General features: G+C 41.4%; 3 protein-coding genes across 3 annotated transcripts in view; 2 read left to right on the top strand and 1 right to left on the bottom strand.

The window, feature by feature from the left end:
- Nucleotides 1-17,876, bottom strand: part of CALM2 (calmodulin 2) — a 186,015-nt gene that overhangs the window by 82,138 nt on the left and 86,001 nt on the right. The window lies entirely within an intron of this gene.
- On the top strand, nucleotides 4,746-10,534 carry EPCAM (epithelial cell adhesion molecule). The gene is made up of 9 exons (XM_053461084.1): nucleotides 4,746-5,140; nucleotides 7,717-7,836; nucleotides 7,921-8,164; nucleotides 8,247-8,306; nucleotides 8,406-8,469; nucleotides 8,672-8,773; nucleotides 9,091-9,288; nucleotides 9,953-9,994; nucleotides 10,078-10,534. The coding sequence occupies exons 1-9, from the start codon at nucleotides 5,065-5,067 to the stop codon at nucleotides 10,117-10,119; spliced, it is 948 nt and encodes a 315-aa protein (XP_053317059.1). The 5' UTR covers nucleotides 4,746-5,064; the 3' UTR covers nucleotides 10,120-10,534.
- The window catches only part of MSH2 (mutS homolog 2), a 43,322-nt gene continuing 38,594 nt past the window's right edge, over nucleotides 13,149-17,876 (top strand). Inside the window, exons 1-6 of the mRNA XM_053461081.1 lie at nucleotides 13,149-13,378; nucleotides 14,167-14,315; nucleotides 14,455-14,733; nucleotides 14,980-15,126; nucleotides 15,247-15,396; nucleotides 17,659-17,792. Of these exons, the coding sequence (XP_053317056.1) occupies nucleotides 13,171-13,378; nucleotides 14,167-14,315; nucleotides 14,455-14,733; nucleotides 14,980-15,126; nucleotides 15,247-15,396; nucleotides 17,659-17,792 (1,067 nt within the window). The 5' untranslated portion in view covers nucleotides 13,149-13,170. The remainder of the gene's footprint in view (nucleotides 13,379-14,166; nucleotides 14,316-14,454; nucleotides 14,734-14,979; nucleotides 15,127-15,246; nucleotides 15,397-17,658; nucleotides 17,793-17,876) is intronic.

The raw sequence follows: 17,876 nt of genomic DNA on the forward strand, positions 1-17,876 counted from the left end.
TTTGGCAGCCAGGCTGGAGCCATCTCTGACTTCCTTGGGGCCTTGTTTTACAGGCCATTCTGTCACACCCATCCAAGCAATCCATCGACTAGATTGTACACCCACCAGAGCAGGACCCTCTTCTTCTTTTGTACCAGTTTGTTATCGTGTGTGATTTTTAATTATTCTACTGATTGTACGGAATCTATATAAATAAATGTAATGTGTCATCTTTTTTTTTAAGGAAAACGTAAAATCCAGCGCTCTTGAAGATATTTTTTTCAGCATGAATATTTTTGTATGACCTAATAAAAGGGGTAGTGTAGTCACAATGCATAGGAGGGTCAAAAGCAACACCATTCAAACTTCCTTTCATTCAAAATCTATTTGCAGTTCTGCATGCCAGCGCTCACATCGTGTTTGACGCTCCGCATTGATACTGTCAGCATTGTTTGGGCAGGAGATCTTTATTAAAATCCATCTTATTAAACAGAAGATATGCGGGCAGGTTGAAACAAAGCCGTGCTCATCGCATACCGTCAATGCCTAGCTAAAGTCACCTGGAATGCTGAAAAGAAATGTTCAAAACAAACTTCAAAGAACGAGAGAGCACGGCTCGCTAGCACCACACCCCAATCACCAGAAGTTCTTAAATAAAAAGTAAGGTTGGTCGATCGCTTTGGTTTCAACATCCTGGAGTTTGCTGACTGTGACGTTTTCTAAACCAGTGTATAGCAATAAAATGAGCAATCATAGGAGTGTTCTTAAATACACAACCGCTGCGAATGTAATTATTAGCAAGACGTTTGTGGTTTAAAAACACGAATGAAGAATGAATGTATGTTAGAGAGGTGTGTGTGTGGTATGTTAGAGAAAGGAAAATCTTAGTGAACATATAATTCGGTGTATGTGAACTGGAGTGGGTGAAGAAGCAGAAAATGGTTTATCACTATATTTCGCCATGTATGTATGTATGCCAGTGTCCCCTACCACTTTAATTCAACATTACACCACGTGTAAGATCACAATCTCAGACTTTGTCTTTGCTGACCATCATCCCCATGTACAGAAAGAGTACATGGCATTGAAAAGGATGTCCCAACACCAAAAAAGAGCAACCCAGCTGGCAACTGCTTCCATGTCCTTATGTGAGCTGAGTCTGGGGAGGTTAATCTGCGTGTTCAGTAGTTTTAAGGTGTGTGCACATATGTGAATGGTAAAAAGGAGGAGGTGTGAGTGTGTGAATGCTTAATGAGTTTATGTAACTGGAAGGTACAAAATGCAGAGGTAGAGGAATGTATCGTGAACTCGGGATGGTCTTGAAATGAGGCCAGGTGCGTCATAGACTTTTACTTTATGGTTCCAGTAAACCGTACACACTCAAAAGGGATATTCTATGAAATGTTGTGGACAGGACCAGAGGTCATGCTCTGCACTGATGTCATTTCCAGTCCTGCCAGCTCAAGGGGCCACAATGGCATTGTCACCGGGTGGCTCAAATGCACCTCCTCAACTTGTGTGTCTGGGGCAGGTGTCTCTTCTACTTCCCATAGAAGTCCTGGCTCCTTCTTCCATCACTTTAAAGTCATCCTTTGGAGTGTTTGACCATATAAAGTGGCCGGTGACATGCCTCAGTTATTAGCTGAAGCTAATACATGCAATGAATTAACTGTTTTGAACTTTCCACCAGGGAACTTGAGATAGCAATAAGCATTTCTTACACAACACCCCTTTCCTTTAGAACTTCCTATAAATTACATGAAATAATAAACATTTTTATTCAAGTTCATATAAAAAGCTTTTCATGTCAATGGATTACAAGGCTATAACATGTCAGTAGGTAAATTCATGTGCTTAATCTGTTTGATTTAGAAAACTATTGTGATTCAACAGTTAGATCAAAACTACTTTACCTTTGATTGTCTCATCAGCTGCATCTACAAAGATTTCAGTCTAAGTTGACAACAGAGCAGATTGTGATAGACGGAAATGGGGCAATTGGGCGAGGATGAAATAGCACTCTTGAGCTTGGGTGGAGATTAAACTGGCTTCCAGGAGGTGGCAAACCGGCCAAAGTATAGCATGAATTTACCCTCCGGAGACACGGACCCTGCAGGTGTTTGAAAGGATCTATGTGTGGACCCACTGGTTTCTTCTCTTATACATCTTACGCCGTAGGAACTTTTAGTAGTATAATTATCTTTAATTTATATATCACCAAGAAATCACCCAGTGCTTCTTACATACTGTACATTCAAATGGAATGACAAACCCAGAACTGACAGACTAATGAAAAGAGAGATTCCAAATCATCCAGAGTGATCTGCATAGTGTGGACCCCGGTTCTTACATTTCTGGTATGCTGTCCATATAAAAAAATTTTAAGGAGCATGAGTAGGGTAAGGATAACGCGGCAAATGGTAACAAACTATAGGGATTCTCATGAGATTTCATTGTCTGGGTAAGGATGTTGCGCCCTGGCTAAGGAATATTTTTGGGTCCGTGGTACAGCATGCCTAGTGAAAATAAATATAATAAATGCAAAACTTAGTGTTGTATTCTGCTTGGGTAATGTTATTAAACATAGGATAGGTAAATGAAAGTTTCAGTTGGTTTACATTGAAAGAAAGCTTTGATAGCATTGACGCTGTTTTAGGATCCCCCTCCTGCACTCTCTTGGTTACTGGGATCAGAAGGTCCTTCTGGTCGAACCCCTAACCAGCTGCCTGGTTTGCGAATATTTCAGGACTCGCCCCACAGTTTAGGCATGTGCCTATGGGACACTTATTAGGTGAAGCGAGTGGGTTAAGTATAGGCATATCGACTCGCAACAAACCATCTAATTTCTGAACATCCTCAACCCCTTTCAGAACATGGTGTTACCAGTTTCAAAGCTTCTTCCTATGCCCTTCACCTGGTACCTTGCACTTTCTGTTGTTAGTTTCTTTATTGGGTGCACAAGTAGCCTTGTTTAACCACTAGGCACCAAGAGCTGTGAATCTAGCCCTGCAGACCGTGGCAAAAGGGAGTTAAAAAAAACAACAAACAAACACAGATAAGAATTGAAAAGGAGAATGAACAAGGGGTTAATGCTCTGAAGAACTGGAGAGTGTCTTGTATTTTATCTAGTCTAGTATAAACATTATTATTTTATTATTATTATTATTTTATGATTTCTATAGCTCCATCACATTCTGCGGCCCTGTATGGTGGGCATATAGAACATAACAATTAGTACACTGAATATCAATTTGGACTTAAGGAGGACCCTGCATGAGAACACTGAATACGGAATATCTTTTCTCGCTGAAACACTGCTTGGATTATACAGGGATAGCGATAGTTGAATATCGATTACATTATATTCATTGCTAAATTGGTTAGTCCTCAATAAAAAAAAAAATATATACATACAAATCCTTTTCACTGCAAAGTTTTCTGTCCTCTTTAAAATGGAGTGCCTCTTCCATACCTGAATTATCTATTATTTTTCTCTATTTAGAACATTTTAAAGGTAGTATATTGATGTGTTACAAATTTAAAGTAAATAGTGTGATATTTAGAACAAACAGTGCTTGTAATATTGAATGAGATCTCCATTTTTTTATGGGGCCGATGGGGGCTACAAACAGTGCTTTTATTCTTTTGTATTTGTATTGAAACCAAAACTATTTCTACAATTAAACATCTTTCGCTTTCTGATATCCACCAAAGCCATAGTCAAGGCATGTCAGGCAATGTTCCTTCCCCCCCCCCCGATCCCCACATAATATTGAAATACTTCTCCAAGTCTATTAGCAGACAAGGGCCTGGGGGGCCAAAGACAGGTTGCTGTCCTGCAGTCCTATTATAAAGCTGCGGTCACAAATAATTTATGCAGCTGTAATTTGAAATGTGATGCAAGAGAGATTGCAGTTCCCATAACAAAAACAAAGAAAGCTATTTTACAGATACGCTCAGGAAAAAAACCATGATCACAACGCTGCATAAAGGCGTAGGGTTGACCTTATGGATCCCACATGCCCCTGAAGACCTCAATGGTCTCGTTCTTCGGAGGGGGGCCAAGAAGATCTGGCTCTTCTTTGGCCTAGGTGATCAAGGGAAGGAAGGGGCTAAATATCCGTTTGTGGACCCGGGAAATAATGTTTATTAAAACACATATCAGATATATGGGTGTGTTTCAATCATTATACATATTTAAAACGACAGTGGGGAGGGCTGAAAGGAGAACGCCCTACTCCACCAAATAAAATGAAAATTAATTTGGGAAGAGGACTTAACCCAGAACATCCTTCGGCCATTACCCAGTAAGACTCCTAATAAGTAAAACTTTTAACACTCAATAAAAACACTAAAAATAAATGATTTAAATAAAAAACAATAGTCTTCCTTATTTGGGAAAGTATGTGATGTAAAAAGTGTATATAGTGGGGGAGGGGCACATAGTGTTTTTTCCGCAGAAACCCTTTGTGTTTGTAGCTGTCGTATTCCCACTGTTGGTGAAACAGTCTGTTGATTGTGAGTAATGGTTTCTACTGGTTATAGGGACAGCCTCCTGCCAGTTTCCCTCTCGGTGTGTGTGTGGGGGGGTCGGTGTGACATCACCCAGGACAGATATGCGTGGGGGATGTCCAGGTGAGACGGCAAGGTGACTGCCTGCTGTTCATGACTCAACCTGAGTTTCGCCTGGTAACCCATGACGTCAGCCCTCCAATAAACTATATAAGTATCTGGGGTGAGGCACCTTGGCTCTTATTGTGATTCTAACTGGGGATCGGGGCTGCGGGAGTTGGAGCTCCGCTTCTGGATTACGTAACGCGTGGATTTGAGTTGTTAATCGCGCCGCAGACCCCCTTAGGAGTCCCCGCGGGTTGTGTTGGAGGGTCTGGTTTCGGAGGGGGGTTGGTGTAATCAGAGAAGGGCTAGCGAGTTTCGTCCTTGTTTGTGATTGAGGGAGGAACCCGCCGGACCGGTCTGACCTGTGGGAGAAGGCGGGGTAGGAAGCGGCTAAGGTGAGCCCTCCTGAAAGGACTGAAGAGGACAGACAGAGAAGACTGCAAGGCGCCGAGGAGAGCCACGGTCACGATGAAGCTCGCCAATGTACTGAGTCTGGGGGTAGCCCTCATGTGCTGCTTCCTCGCCACAAACGCCCAAGCTCCAGGTGAGTGCCTCCCGGGGTGGGATGCGCATTTGTTGTGGCTACTGTTCGGTAACCCGGTCCTGACTCCCTTCGCCCCGGTTATAGTGTATCTAAATCAAGATTCCAGAGAACTTCAGGAAACAATCTTGTATTTGCGAGGCTTTTTTTTTTTGTTTAAAAATCTGCCTCGCGTTCAGCCTCCGTATAGATTATATTTATTTATTAAAGTTGTATTATATTATAGTTTGTATTAGTTTCATGCCCTCGCAAGGAGGCTGCCAATGTGGTTACAACCCAAGGAGACAGATAATGGGTTAATGGACCCTGAAAGACTGCTGCCCCCCTTTGGCCGTATGAAGCTTGTTACCCCTGTAGCCCTCTCTTACTGAATGGGGTAAGAGGGGTTCTAACCCCCGCAGCGCCTTTTTACTCCATCTTTGAGCCCAGATCATGCTAGAATCTACGTGAAACTTGCCCAAACCCAGTGGCCATAGGAGTCTGAGACAGGACCTGTCACGGGGCGAGGTAACCCGGCCACCTGCCTGAATACATTGGCTGAGGGTGTTGAGAGCTGCATCTCTTGTAGTGTAGAAATGCTCTCGCTGACTCCGTATCCCACACGGGGGCCAATCGATAAGCCAGGCGTTATCATACAGGTGCGGGTTATCGGGAGTTGCACAAGGTCAGGAGTGATTCAGTGAGTGTAATCAGCGTAACGCTGATACCGGGAGCCTAATCTCCCGTTTATCTAAAGCCCGGGAGATGCGAGCGGCTCTTCTATAAACTTGGTTCGACTGAATAAGGGACCCCGCGGGGCAGACTGTACCATTAAGTGTGTGGGGGGGGTAATGCCGTGCGAATTGGTATACCTACTGTCTGCACGTACCGAAATTAAGATTTTTTTTTTTTGGTGTGTGGGGGGGCGTTTGGGTGCTGTTCTCTCCCCAGGTGTTGCTCAGGTTGCAGGTGAGGCGCGGCTCGTATTCAAAATGGCGCCGGGCGGTTCCCGTGAGTGGGCACGGCCGCCATTTTTGCCTCTACCTGTGTGTGGTGCTCCGTGATTGCTCAAAGCGCAGGGCTTGTTTCAGAGGCCTTACAGTCATTTCTGGCCCTACTCACAGGTGGCTCTGGCTGAGGATAGTAGGAATTGTTCACAAAGAGCTACCCCTATGTCACTTTAAATCCCAGTGCCACATACAAACCAGAGCTGCTGCTTATGGCCACCTATTGGAAAGGGTTAAATGTGTAACAAACATAAAATACCAAGTTTGGGCCCCATGATAATGACTGCTACACAAGATGACCCTTCTGTTCCACTGACCCTGGACAGACAGACAGACAGATGACGGACCCTTTCCCCTAACCCACGAGGACTCACAAAGTACCGCACAGCTTTTTCTTATCGCAAAATGTTTTCATGGCAGATAAGAATCATTCAGCCTGAAGACGCTGGCAGTAATCAGTCCTTGGTCTTGTTTTGGGCGGATCACTGTCCTTAGTATTTGTTTAAATTCCCTTACGGCATTAGCCTCCTCCACTTCTGCTGGGATGCTGTTCCAGGTATCTACCACCTTGCCAGTAAAGAAACGTTTCTTTTTTTTATTATTCTATAAAAAGAAATGTATATATTCCCTCGGACTAGCTGGGATATACCCAAAGCAACTGTTCACTTGTTGGCTTGCTAATGCAGATCGATATATCAATCTAAGTGTGGCATTATTATACGTTAAAGAAACCTCTGGGCCAATAAAAACAAGTAAAAAACACGTTGTGCTGTGTTTTGCGTCAGTCCAGTGCGTTGTATATTTCTGAGTAGTTGGTAAATAAGGCTTCGGTATTAACGGAACCTCCAGCTCCCCCCCCCATGACAAAGACCTTTTGAGGTGACTTTGCACAGAATCTGTACATTTTACTGCAGTGTAATTATCTCCGTGCCACAAGAATTAAGTTTAAAATACAAACCCGTGCAGCTCTGGGCTGTTTGATCTTCAGATGGCACTAGACCTTGTTTAATTGATAGAGGAATAGGTTATCATTGCTTGTCCTTTATTGGGCAGATGGTAAAAGGAGCCGGGCCAACATGACATGTAGCGATTTGTCTTTTATAATGGGAATAATTTGACGTACTTTACGCATATGCTTGTATGATCTCGTCTCTGCTCGGTGTACTGCAGACGATTATTATTTTTTATTTATATAGCGCCAACATTTACGCAGACTACAAGGATTGTAAAAAGCATGTGACATAACCCATAGGCAAGCGGACACTAACTCCAAACTTTGTATCCATCTAAATTTAAAAAGTTAGTTTTTATCTTCAGCCTATGAAATCAGTGTTACTATTGCTTGTATTTTCCACTCAAGGTGCCTCCGTATAATACAATGTTTTTGGGGAAACTTTTTTTCTTATGGATTTGAACACCTCTGGCAGTCAGTCGGTTAACCTGTTCACAACAGAGCAGTTGTATAGCCTCAGAGAATTCTACGAGGCTTCTTGCGTTGGATATGTGTATCATACTGCTACATGCACATAGTCTTACATGATTGTGTGTGATGTTTCGTTTATTTTTGTATTTTAACTGGTATTCTTCTCCTAGGTTGCAAGTGTATGTCACACAATCAAGGCAAATGTGATGCATCTGGAGGTACAACTGCTGCTGACTGCAAATGCACGCTTCCAATAGGTGCCGAAAACGTTAACGTGGACTGCACCAAATGTAAGCTGCCGTCACCACTTTATATGTCTGCTCAGTGTCTCCTGAATGACAAATTGCTTTAACTTACCAACTGTGCATTTTTAGTGATTCCAAAATGCTTGCTAATGAAGAAAGAAAGTCTTGGGACAAAAGCAGGCAGGCGACCAAGACCAGAAGGTGCACTTATTGACAATGATGGCTTGTACAACCCAGAGTGCGATGCCAATGGCATGTTCAAGGCCAGGCAGTGCAATTATACCAGCACTTGCTGGTGTGTGAACTCTGCCGGTGTAAGAAGAACCGACAAAGGGGACGAGAACTTTAAATGCACAGAGCTGGTCAGAACTTAGTGAGTATTTTTTTTTTTTAAATTTATACATATGTTACTGGGACTTCTTCAATGATCAATAAACCCTGAATCTTTCTTACAGTTGGGTGATTGTGCAAATGAAACGGATTACCACAGATGTGCAAGACAGTGACTTGAAAGCGTAAGTATGCTTACATGGCCTTTTCATTTATGGCAATTTTTTTTTCATTAAAATCGTCTGATTTATTTACTTTCTAACACTTTTTTTTCCCTTTGGCAGGGCTTTAACGAACCTCATTACAAATAGATACAAACTGCCTGTAAAGTACATCTCTAATATCGAGGTAATCAACATTTTATACAAATGAAATGTATAGATGCATGTGTTGAACATAATTGAATTTTCATATCAATGAAATGGATAGAATTCTCCTTTATATAAATGTGTATTAAATACAATACAGTAAAACGGTTGCTGTCACCGAAACTTGTCTAGCTTTGCATGTATGGATATTAAAATATTGTTTCTTCTCTTCCTATATACAGTTTGAAGATCCCCTCGTCTTTGTGGACTTGAAACAAAATTCTTCTGAGAAGGTGGCGGGTGAAGTGGACATAGCAGATGTTGGCTACTACATGGAGAAAGATGTAAGTAACACATTTGTTGCATAATCTTTTAAGCTGTAACTGTACTCTGCAGTGCATCAACTTCCTAGAAGCCTTCATTTTAATTTACATGGTGAGTGCAGCAATCTCTTGCCTTCTGAAGATCCAGAACTTAATAAATGTATTCCTTTAGTAAAGGAATTTGTAAGTAGCGGATGAAATTTTCAACCATGAGTGAGCTTTATCTGTTTGCTACCACATTGCATGTCAAACATCTTTGTTTCTTGCAGAACAACCTTTATACTCGCTATTCAGCCATACATGCGTTCACGTGTAATTTTTTTTTTCTCTCTTCTCAGTTAAAGGGAGACCCCATCATTCATGCAGATGAGAAATTTGCAGTTGTTGTCAATGGCAAAAATGTTATTCTTCAGGATCCTTTAATCCTTTACATTGATGAGAAGGCACACGAAATTTCCATGAAACGTTTAACTGCTGGTGTCATAGCTGTGATTGTGGTGGTTGTATTGGCCATTATTGCTGGGATAGTTGTACTGGTGAGTGTAAAACAATTTGTTTGTCCTAGGGGCAGGCTGGCACCTTCTTTAGGGAGCAGGGGGACAGGGAAATCCCCTTGGGTCCCCTATATATGCATTGGCACACGCTCGCACATCTACATTCATGCTTACACTCTTACACATGTATATATACTCCCACCATATAATCCCTTTGCCTCACTCGCAGTTTTCTTACTGGCACTTGCTTTTATGGGTGGGGATCACATATCTCGCTTAGTGAACCGACTGAGTTCCGTTCAGTCCTGTCACTCCCTCCTTCTTACCCAAAGCGTCTGTTCTTTGTACGTACTTGGCTATAATGTGCAGGAAAGGTATATTCTGGTAACTTCCCTGTATAACTATTTACTGATCAGACATGAACAAAAGTACTACATGGTATTTCCCAGATTGTCAATATTTTTTTGGTTCCTGTTTTTTTTTGAAGATTTTTGAATTAAAGGAGAGTGATCAGTGAGTGCATAGTACAAGAAGAAACCTAGGTTTTATTGAGTTGAGAAGTGGGATTCAGGTGAACCAGGCAGAGTCTGTGACCTTACATCTCCCAATCTGTTAATGCTAATTGATACTTGGAATTCATATAGACCTAAAAAGTGCAGATCACAATCTCAGAATGAATAGTGATCCACTTTTCATCCTTCCACAGGTTCTTACCAGAAGAAAGAAGGGACGATACGAGAAGGCTGAGGTAAACATCTGAGCTGTGTTATGTATGTTGTGTTTTTCCCCCCTCTTGTGATAGTGGTATACTAATCTTATTTCTCTCTGCAGATGAAAGAAATGAATGAAATGCAGAGGGAGCTGACATCCTAGGAAAGTGCTAAGGGTCTGCATCATCCGAACATGCCAGGGGGTTCACTGACGAGAGACAAATTTTGTATCATTCTAGAATTTAGAATTCTAACCACCACCTCCATATTGTGATAATAGGTTGCAATGGATTTGCACCAAGTTGTATATATTAGTGGAATGCCACTTTGATATATTTTTTTTAAAGATATTTCATGTCTGGCACATCGCCTTCTGCCCAACACATTGTAATGCAAGGTCATGTTATATTAATTTGGGGATTCTGTTTTTATGGCATGTGTGTAAGTGGTGTTCAAATTGGCATATAAAGATTGTTGGCTAATAAAGATGTTTTTATTGATGTTCTGTATATATTCTGTATTGATAAGTTTTTCTTTTTTATTGTCAACATTGAAACAAATAAAACGTTTAACTACCAGTAGCTTGTGTGCTGTAACTTCTATGGAATATACATTGGCAGCCCCACGCAATTACTGGCTGTGATGTGACAGGCTCAAAGTATAGTACAGAAAGAACCCTTCCATACAAACTGATATATATATTACATGGACAGGTATTCAACTTCTTATTTAGTAAAGGTAAGGAAACCTGGTTAAAAAAAAAAAAGTACACAAGTCAGACTTGTTCCCCAGGTAGCATCTCTTTCGACGTTTATTTTCAATACCAGTTGTGTAGGATGAGTTTGGTGTTTACACCTTTTTTTTTTCTCTGTTTTTGGACATCTATAGTGTAATAACTAATCTGTTTTCTACCTTCTCATTTCTTTGTATATGTTTTCTTTCATATTCAATATCTACTCTTTAATGCTTTCTGAATACCCCTTTTAAGGTGTCTATCTTGTTCTCAAAACATCTTGCGCATTAGGGCTTAAAAAAAAAAAAAAAAAAAAACATTCTCACACACACCATAGATGGGTGTTGCCTCAAACAAATCGGAACCACCTCACCAGTACTTAGATCACCAGAAATTGCCAAATTCACTCTTGCATCCACTATTCTACCTTGTAAATGCGGCTTCATATGAAATGAAATAAAACCATTAGTCCATATATAAATGAACATAAGTTGTTTTCGTTTTTTTCTTTTTTACTTTATTGTATTCATAATTTTTGGATAATGTGGTCTATGTGCCAAGCTACTTCTGGACCAGCTCATCCTTCAGCACTCGGGAGAGGAAAAAACCCTGTGGGGAAAACCTCTGAGGGACTATGGCTTGAAGGACTGCCTCCTGGCCTTTAACAGGCAGATACAGAATCTTTAACTCCTAGTTGTATAGTGTTAGCCATAGAAAGAGAGCACATTTGGTAAAGTGAATAATTCTATTGGATAACTCAACTATAATAGATTGCAAGCTTTTAAAACTGTCAAGGTGACAAAGTATAATACCTTTTTTGAAGCTGAAATTGCTCATACATTTATACAGGAACATAGACCATCACAGCAAGATACAGAGACTGAGTAGAGATTAAATTTGTGTAGTGATGTTAAAGGGAAATTCAAATGTATGTATGTTCGTAGTCTGCAGCAGTCTACAATACAAAAAGAGACTATGTGCCTATGCATAAAAATAACTGGATGCTATGAAATTATTTAGTCCTGAACTAAGGGTGTCACACCCTAAATCTGCATTGTTACTTGTGCACCCCAAGAGCTTTCATTTGCTCGGTTATTATTGGGACAAGTGGTTTGCATTAAAAGGTGTCTGCCAAAGGGTTGCGTGTAGCCATTTTGAAACGTTTAGTATGTTTTTGGAGCGGGTGATAGAAGAACTAGCAGGTGTTTATTCATAGCGCATGACTGATTACTTTCTGTGTGTTGCACCCGCAGCTTTGTCAAGTTTTGTTGCAAACGTTAAATGTTCTTTTTAAAAAAGTTTTGTGTGCCCCTAGCGGAGAAGATGGAGGGCCCATGTCCAGTGATGACATTTTGGGGATAGAAATTGACTGTGTAGATGAATAGATCAGTAGTATTTGGCGGGGGTGGAAGGTATGACTGCGGGTTTAGTTGAGGAGGGTTGGTCTGAGATTCCCGTATGTTTGGTCACATGTTATAATGTGAAAGTTATGTATCACTAGTTGCTATGTAAAAATTGCATTTAAGTTAATAAAAACAGAAATGTTGAAGCACTCAAGAATGGGTGCCTCTGCCAATTCAAAGATCAAAGGATCGCCATATTAATGAGGAATTACCGGACCCAGAAAGTAAGATATGGCCATACAAAGTCATGCTAAAATTTGATAGCCTTAATTCAGGCCCAAAATCATGATAAACAATATATATACGCTATCCACAAAATCATTTTGATACAAAGACACATTGTCTGTGGCAGTCTACAACGCCAAAAGAGACTACTCGTGCCAAATAGACATACGGTGGCATTTCCTTTTAACATCGCTACACAAATGTATTCTCCATTCACAATTTCGCTGTGACTGTCTGTATGTTACCGTGCAAACCTATGAGCAAGTTCTGCTTCAACTGCATAATATGCCTTAGGAAGAGACCTAGACGGTCTTGAAAGCTTGCAATCTATTATGCTTCAGCCAATAAAGTCATTATCTTTACCAAATTGGCTCTAACAATATTTACCTTAATATATAAACAGCTTTTGTTTTATTCTTCCATATAAAGCAGTGTTGATAATATTACTATATGTTGTAATCTATTTCGTGATTAATTACGGTATTTATTATAAACGTCTCTAACCCAATGAAAACGCCATATATGAAGGTGAGCTGAATTGTATATTTGATTATATTCGAGAGGAATATGCCGCAGGTTATGTAATATGTATTCCTGGATCACACCATATCCATAGCACTGTATAGGATAGTTACACCAATATATATATATATAATGGGCAATTCTTTTTGCACAATTTTGCGCGTAGCTTATACGTTTCGTTTAACTGTGAATACACATTGCCCTTTTCTTACATGGCGCACCGAGCCGCTCTACGGGGTCGCGCGGCTATGACGTCATTGCCCGCGCGACGCGGCTCCTCCCATTCTTACTGTCACCGTTCAGCCCCACTGTGTTGGCGGGAGTTTCCAGCATGGCCGTGCAACCTAAGGAAAAGCTGTCTATGGACAGCGGGACCGAGAGCGGCTTCATCCACTTCTATTACCATATGCCCAAAAAGCCGGAGACGACAGTGCGAGTGTTTGACCGGAGCGATTACTACACAGTGCACGGCAGCGATGCGCTCTTTGCGGCCAAAGAGGTTTTCAAGACCAATGGGGTCATCAAGTACTTGGGATCAGGTGGGGGATACACCCGGCTCACAGACCGCTAGTAGCTTATTTATAATTAATCTGGGCCAAGAAAGCCTTAGTCTGGCTCTATGCGATGAAGACTGCGACTCCCAACATGCTCAGGCAGTCAGCAGCTTGTCCGAGCATCACATGGGTTCTGCTCTGCTGCATCTGGAGTACCAGAAGACACAAAAGCCCTAATGTTGCGCAGGCTATCAGACAGCATGTGGCCCCTCCGTGAAACCTCACTGTTTCTGAGCCCAAGGGCTGATGAGAAGGATGGGAGAAGGGGCTGCTGCTGCAGGGATGCTTGATATTTTGTAGCTTAGTAAAACAATATTGTCTTTTGCAAAGTAGTTTGCACGCTGGATTATTTCTTTTCTTTATCCGCGGACGGAAAATAGAGAATAAAATACACAAAAAAATATACACGATGCGTGTTGTGAACCCGAGACTAGTCAATATAGGATTGATATTCATAACCTTATACTGCCGTGTTGTTCTAATATTCATATAACTTCGGTGGGGGTTACCTACGATTGGAGCAGGATTTAGTTATTGGTGTCATCAAATAATAGATGGGCAGAATGGTCAGACCCCCCCTCACAACGTCTCATTGGGTACTGCTGCAGCGTTATGGAATCTTGCAAAAACCGGTCACATGATCACAAACATCCTGCGTGTCTGCTAATTACAGAACTCCTTGGTGCCGTCATCAAAGGGCCACCAGAAGGGTCCAATGTTATGCTGTACATGGTTTAGTACTTACAAACTGATTTTGTTTTTCTGTTTTTAAGGAAACAAAAAATTGGAATCGGTCGTTCTCAGTAAAATGAACTTTGAATCTGTTGTGAAGGATCTGCTTCTTGTCCGTCAGTATCGAGTAGAAGTGTATAAAAATAAATCTGGATGCAAATCATCTAATGAGTGGCACTTGGCTTTCAAGGTATAGTTATTATTTCTTTAATACGTCTGTTACATTTCCGAATTACTCGTAGAAAGATGTACATTGGAAGGTTGGTAATCTGTGGTCTTTATTACCCATTCATTCTTTCTTTCATTCATTCACTATTTCTCCTGAATAGGCATCACCAGGAAACCTCACGCAGTTCGAAGAGATTCTATTTGGAAATAATAATATGTCTACAGCCGTTGGGGTGGTGGGCATCAAATTGGTCGTTGTTGATGGACAGAGATTGGTCGGCGTCGGTTATGTGGACTCGACTCTGAGAAAGCTCGGCGTGTGCGAATTCCCGGATAACGACCAGTTCTCCAACCTGGAAGCTTTGCTGGTTCAGATCGGGCCAAAGGAATGTGTGATGCCCGGAGGAGAGGTGGCTGGAGACATGGCCAAAGTGCGGCAGGTAAATCATATAATCATATACATTGGGGTGTCCCTTTAAATCCGCGTATGACTGAGCCTGTCTGCCCACATGCTTATACATCATGTCAAGAGTCACAGGCACACGGTTCCATGATATGCAGTTGGAATCCTGTTGTGATGCGATGCAGTTGTTGAAACGGTTCGTAATTAAGAAATGAGTTAATTCTCTATTTTTTTTAACTCTAACTCTTGTTTATTACGTGCATCTTTTCTTGTGTCGCCACAGATTGTTCGGAGAGGAGGCGTTCTGATTACCGACAGAAAAAAAGCTGAATTTACCACGAAAGACAGTGTGCAGGATCTGAACCGCTTGCTGAAATCGAAAAAGGGAGAGCAGGTCACCAGCGCTGCGTTACCCGAGATGGAAAAACAGGTACAGACGTAACCGTCTCATCTGTACGAGACGTTTGCCCACGCTCTTCATCCGTCGCGTCATTGAATGTGTTCTTCTCTAGATAAACAGTATTGTATCCACCGTCTTCTACGCTTCCAGGTCGCCATGTCCTCGCTGTCTGCAGTCGTGAAGTATCTGGAGCTCTTGTCTGATGAGTCTAATTTTGGACAATTCCAGTTGACCAGCTTTGACCTCAGTCAGTACATGAAGCTGGATAACGCCGCTGTTGGTGCATTAAACCTTTTCCAGGTGAGCACAGGAGACATTCTTTCGGTGTATAAAAGTCTAATGTCCCTCTTAACCATTCTATTTAATGCGCTGATCGTGGGGCGTAAGTGACGATGTAAAGGTGTATTCGGGCTACGTGAGCTCTTTTGCCATCACTTGCAGTTGTGGTGCCAGCTTTGTATGAAAAGTGTTTGTAGTGCATGCAGACCCCAAAATGTCAGAAAATTACCAGCATCGTACCACCAGTTCTCCATTGTTTTGTATCTTTTTTTGCTGTTTGCTCTCATACTGGTCTGAAATGATGTCCGCAGGTGTACCGGCTGAAAGTTCACACCTAGTGTGTCTTTGTGTGTTTAGTGTTTAGTATTTTATACCGTGTGATTTGTTTTTAGCATAAGCTCCAGGGAGCAGGGACCGCCACACCTTTGTCTTTGTTTATATGTCATTCTTATGACTAAGTAGATTGTACAACCCTGTGGCACTATAAACACTAAATATATTTTCGTATTGATTATATTATATATGTTTATATGTAAATGTATCTGTTATCCATGCCCATAAGCCACAGCACCACATTCATATATATATATATTTTTTTTTGCATAAAATCACAACATTTTTATACACCGGATGTGCTACTCACGGCACGGACGCTGGTTCTACTTTTTGCGGCACATTGTATAAAGAGACGCAGTTGCGTTTGGTTTTACGTCTAAGGGTTATATGCAGATTTTGTACCCTGTGTTGGTTTTGGAGTATGTTAGCTGTTGAGCGGGATCTTATGCATTAGTAAATACTACAACTCATGTGCTGGGCCAGCAGAACCGTTTGTGTTGCTGTATTAATAATTGATATTAGAAGCGATGGGAGCGGGAAGAGTCTGTCACCATCTTTGTGCTTTGCAGGAGCAAAATATTGTTCTTTCTGGATCAGCAGTTTCAGCGATCCGGTAAAACTACCCAGTGACCATAACCCCCCCCCTCCAGAACTAAACCATAACATCTATAATACGTGTGCCTGCCGAATATTGTCTCTTTTCCATACATGTAAATACATGCGTATTGAAACCTGATAAGCCTGCCAGATAACGATTTGACTAAGGTGCTTCTCGCCTGTAAAAATGTAAATGTGACGGGGCTGTTCTGCAAACCTAAAGCCGACCCGTCACGTTTCCTAAATATCTCTTTATACAATAAACCTATTTAATTGTGTTTTAATAATAAAGTAAGCAATATTTACTTATTATAAACATCACAAACACACACACAATATGTATGTATAATCACACACATGTTTGGGAAAGGTATCATCATTTTCTTTCATCAGGATCTACATGATTATTCCTCCCCATTATGTTATATCTCATCGGTGCCGTGTGGGCACGGTGATGTACCCAGCCATCGCAAGACATGTCTCAACGGGATTGTCTTCTGAGAAATGTACAGAATTAGGGTGCTGCTGATGTGTAGTCTGCCCCGACCCTGTTTGGGGGTGTTTAACCCCTTAATGACCGTATGACTTATACATCCTGTGGTTTTGGCACCGGCAGATACATTTGCCTGGCAGTACATGAGATCTCCCCTGTTTAATGAGGCTTTGCATGAGCGCCAGTTACTCTTAATTAACAGAATGCCTGAACAAAAATCGATCCAAACCCTGCTGTGACCTCTGATGACCCCACTGCAGGCTGATCACCAGTACTGCAGTCAGCTATGGAGCCATAGTTTGTGACTCAAAGTGAAAGGAGGGGAAAACTAAGTTTCATCTCCTTCAAAAAATGAATAAAAATATTTTTTTAAATAGTAAAAAAAAAATGGACCTTTTAAAGATGTCTCCATGACATCATAAGGCATACCATCTAGTTACAAGAGAGATGCCTGGGGATGGAAAGCCCTATCTGTCATTGAAATATATACATGCGCTCACACACACTTACCGTTCAAAAGTTTGGGGTCACAGAAACTTCCTAATTTCTGAAAGGGATTTTAGTATTTTCATAGGTCCGTCATCACTCCCACCACTGTTTTCCAATGGCATTTCTGCTGATCCAGGTTTAATTTTAAAAGGACAATTGATCAATTATATATATATATATCAATCTCTTTTAGTGTGTCTGCACGTCTCTCTGTGTATGTCTGTCTGGCTAATCACTACACTAGGCTTACCGTGGTGGGGGGGTCAGAAGTTTCCTGTCCCTGAGCAGCATTTGGCCATATGTAACTTGGTCTAGGAAATGTGTTCAAGTGGATCAGTCACAATTAATTAACTCAGCTACTTTTATAGGGGTCCGCAGAAGATACCAGTGGGACGCAGTCTTTAGCCGGACTGTTAAATAAGTGCAAAACCCCCCAAGGACAAAGGCTGGTAAATCAGTGGATCAAACAGCCTCTCATGGACAAGAACAAGATTGAGGAAAGGTACATATTTTCCCTGTTTTATATGAAATGTAATATGGCTGTTAAAGGTGCGGTTCCACTCTCTCTGCTGAATTTCACTTCTAA

This window comes from Spea bombifrons, chromosome 3, assembly GCF_027358695.1.
Source record: "Spea bombifrons isolate aSpeBom1 chromosome 3, aSpeBom1.2.pri, whole genome shotgun sequence".
NCBI lineage: Eukaryota > Metazoa > Chordata > Amphibia > Anura > Pelobatidae > Spea > Spea bombifrons.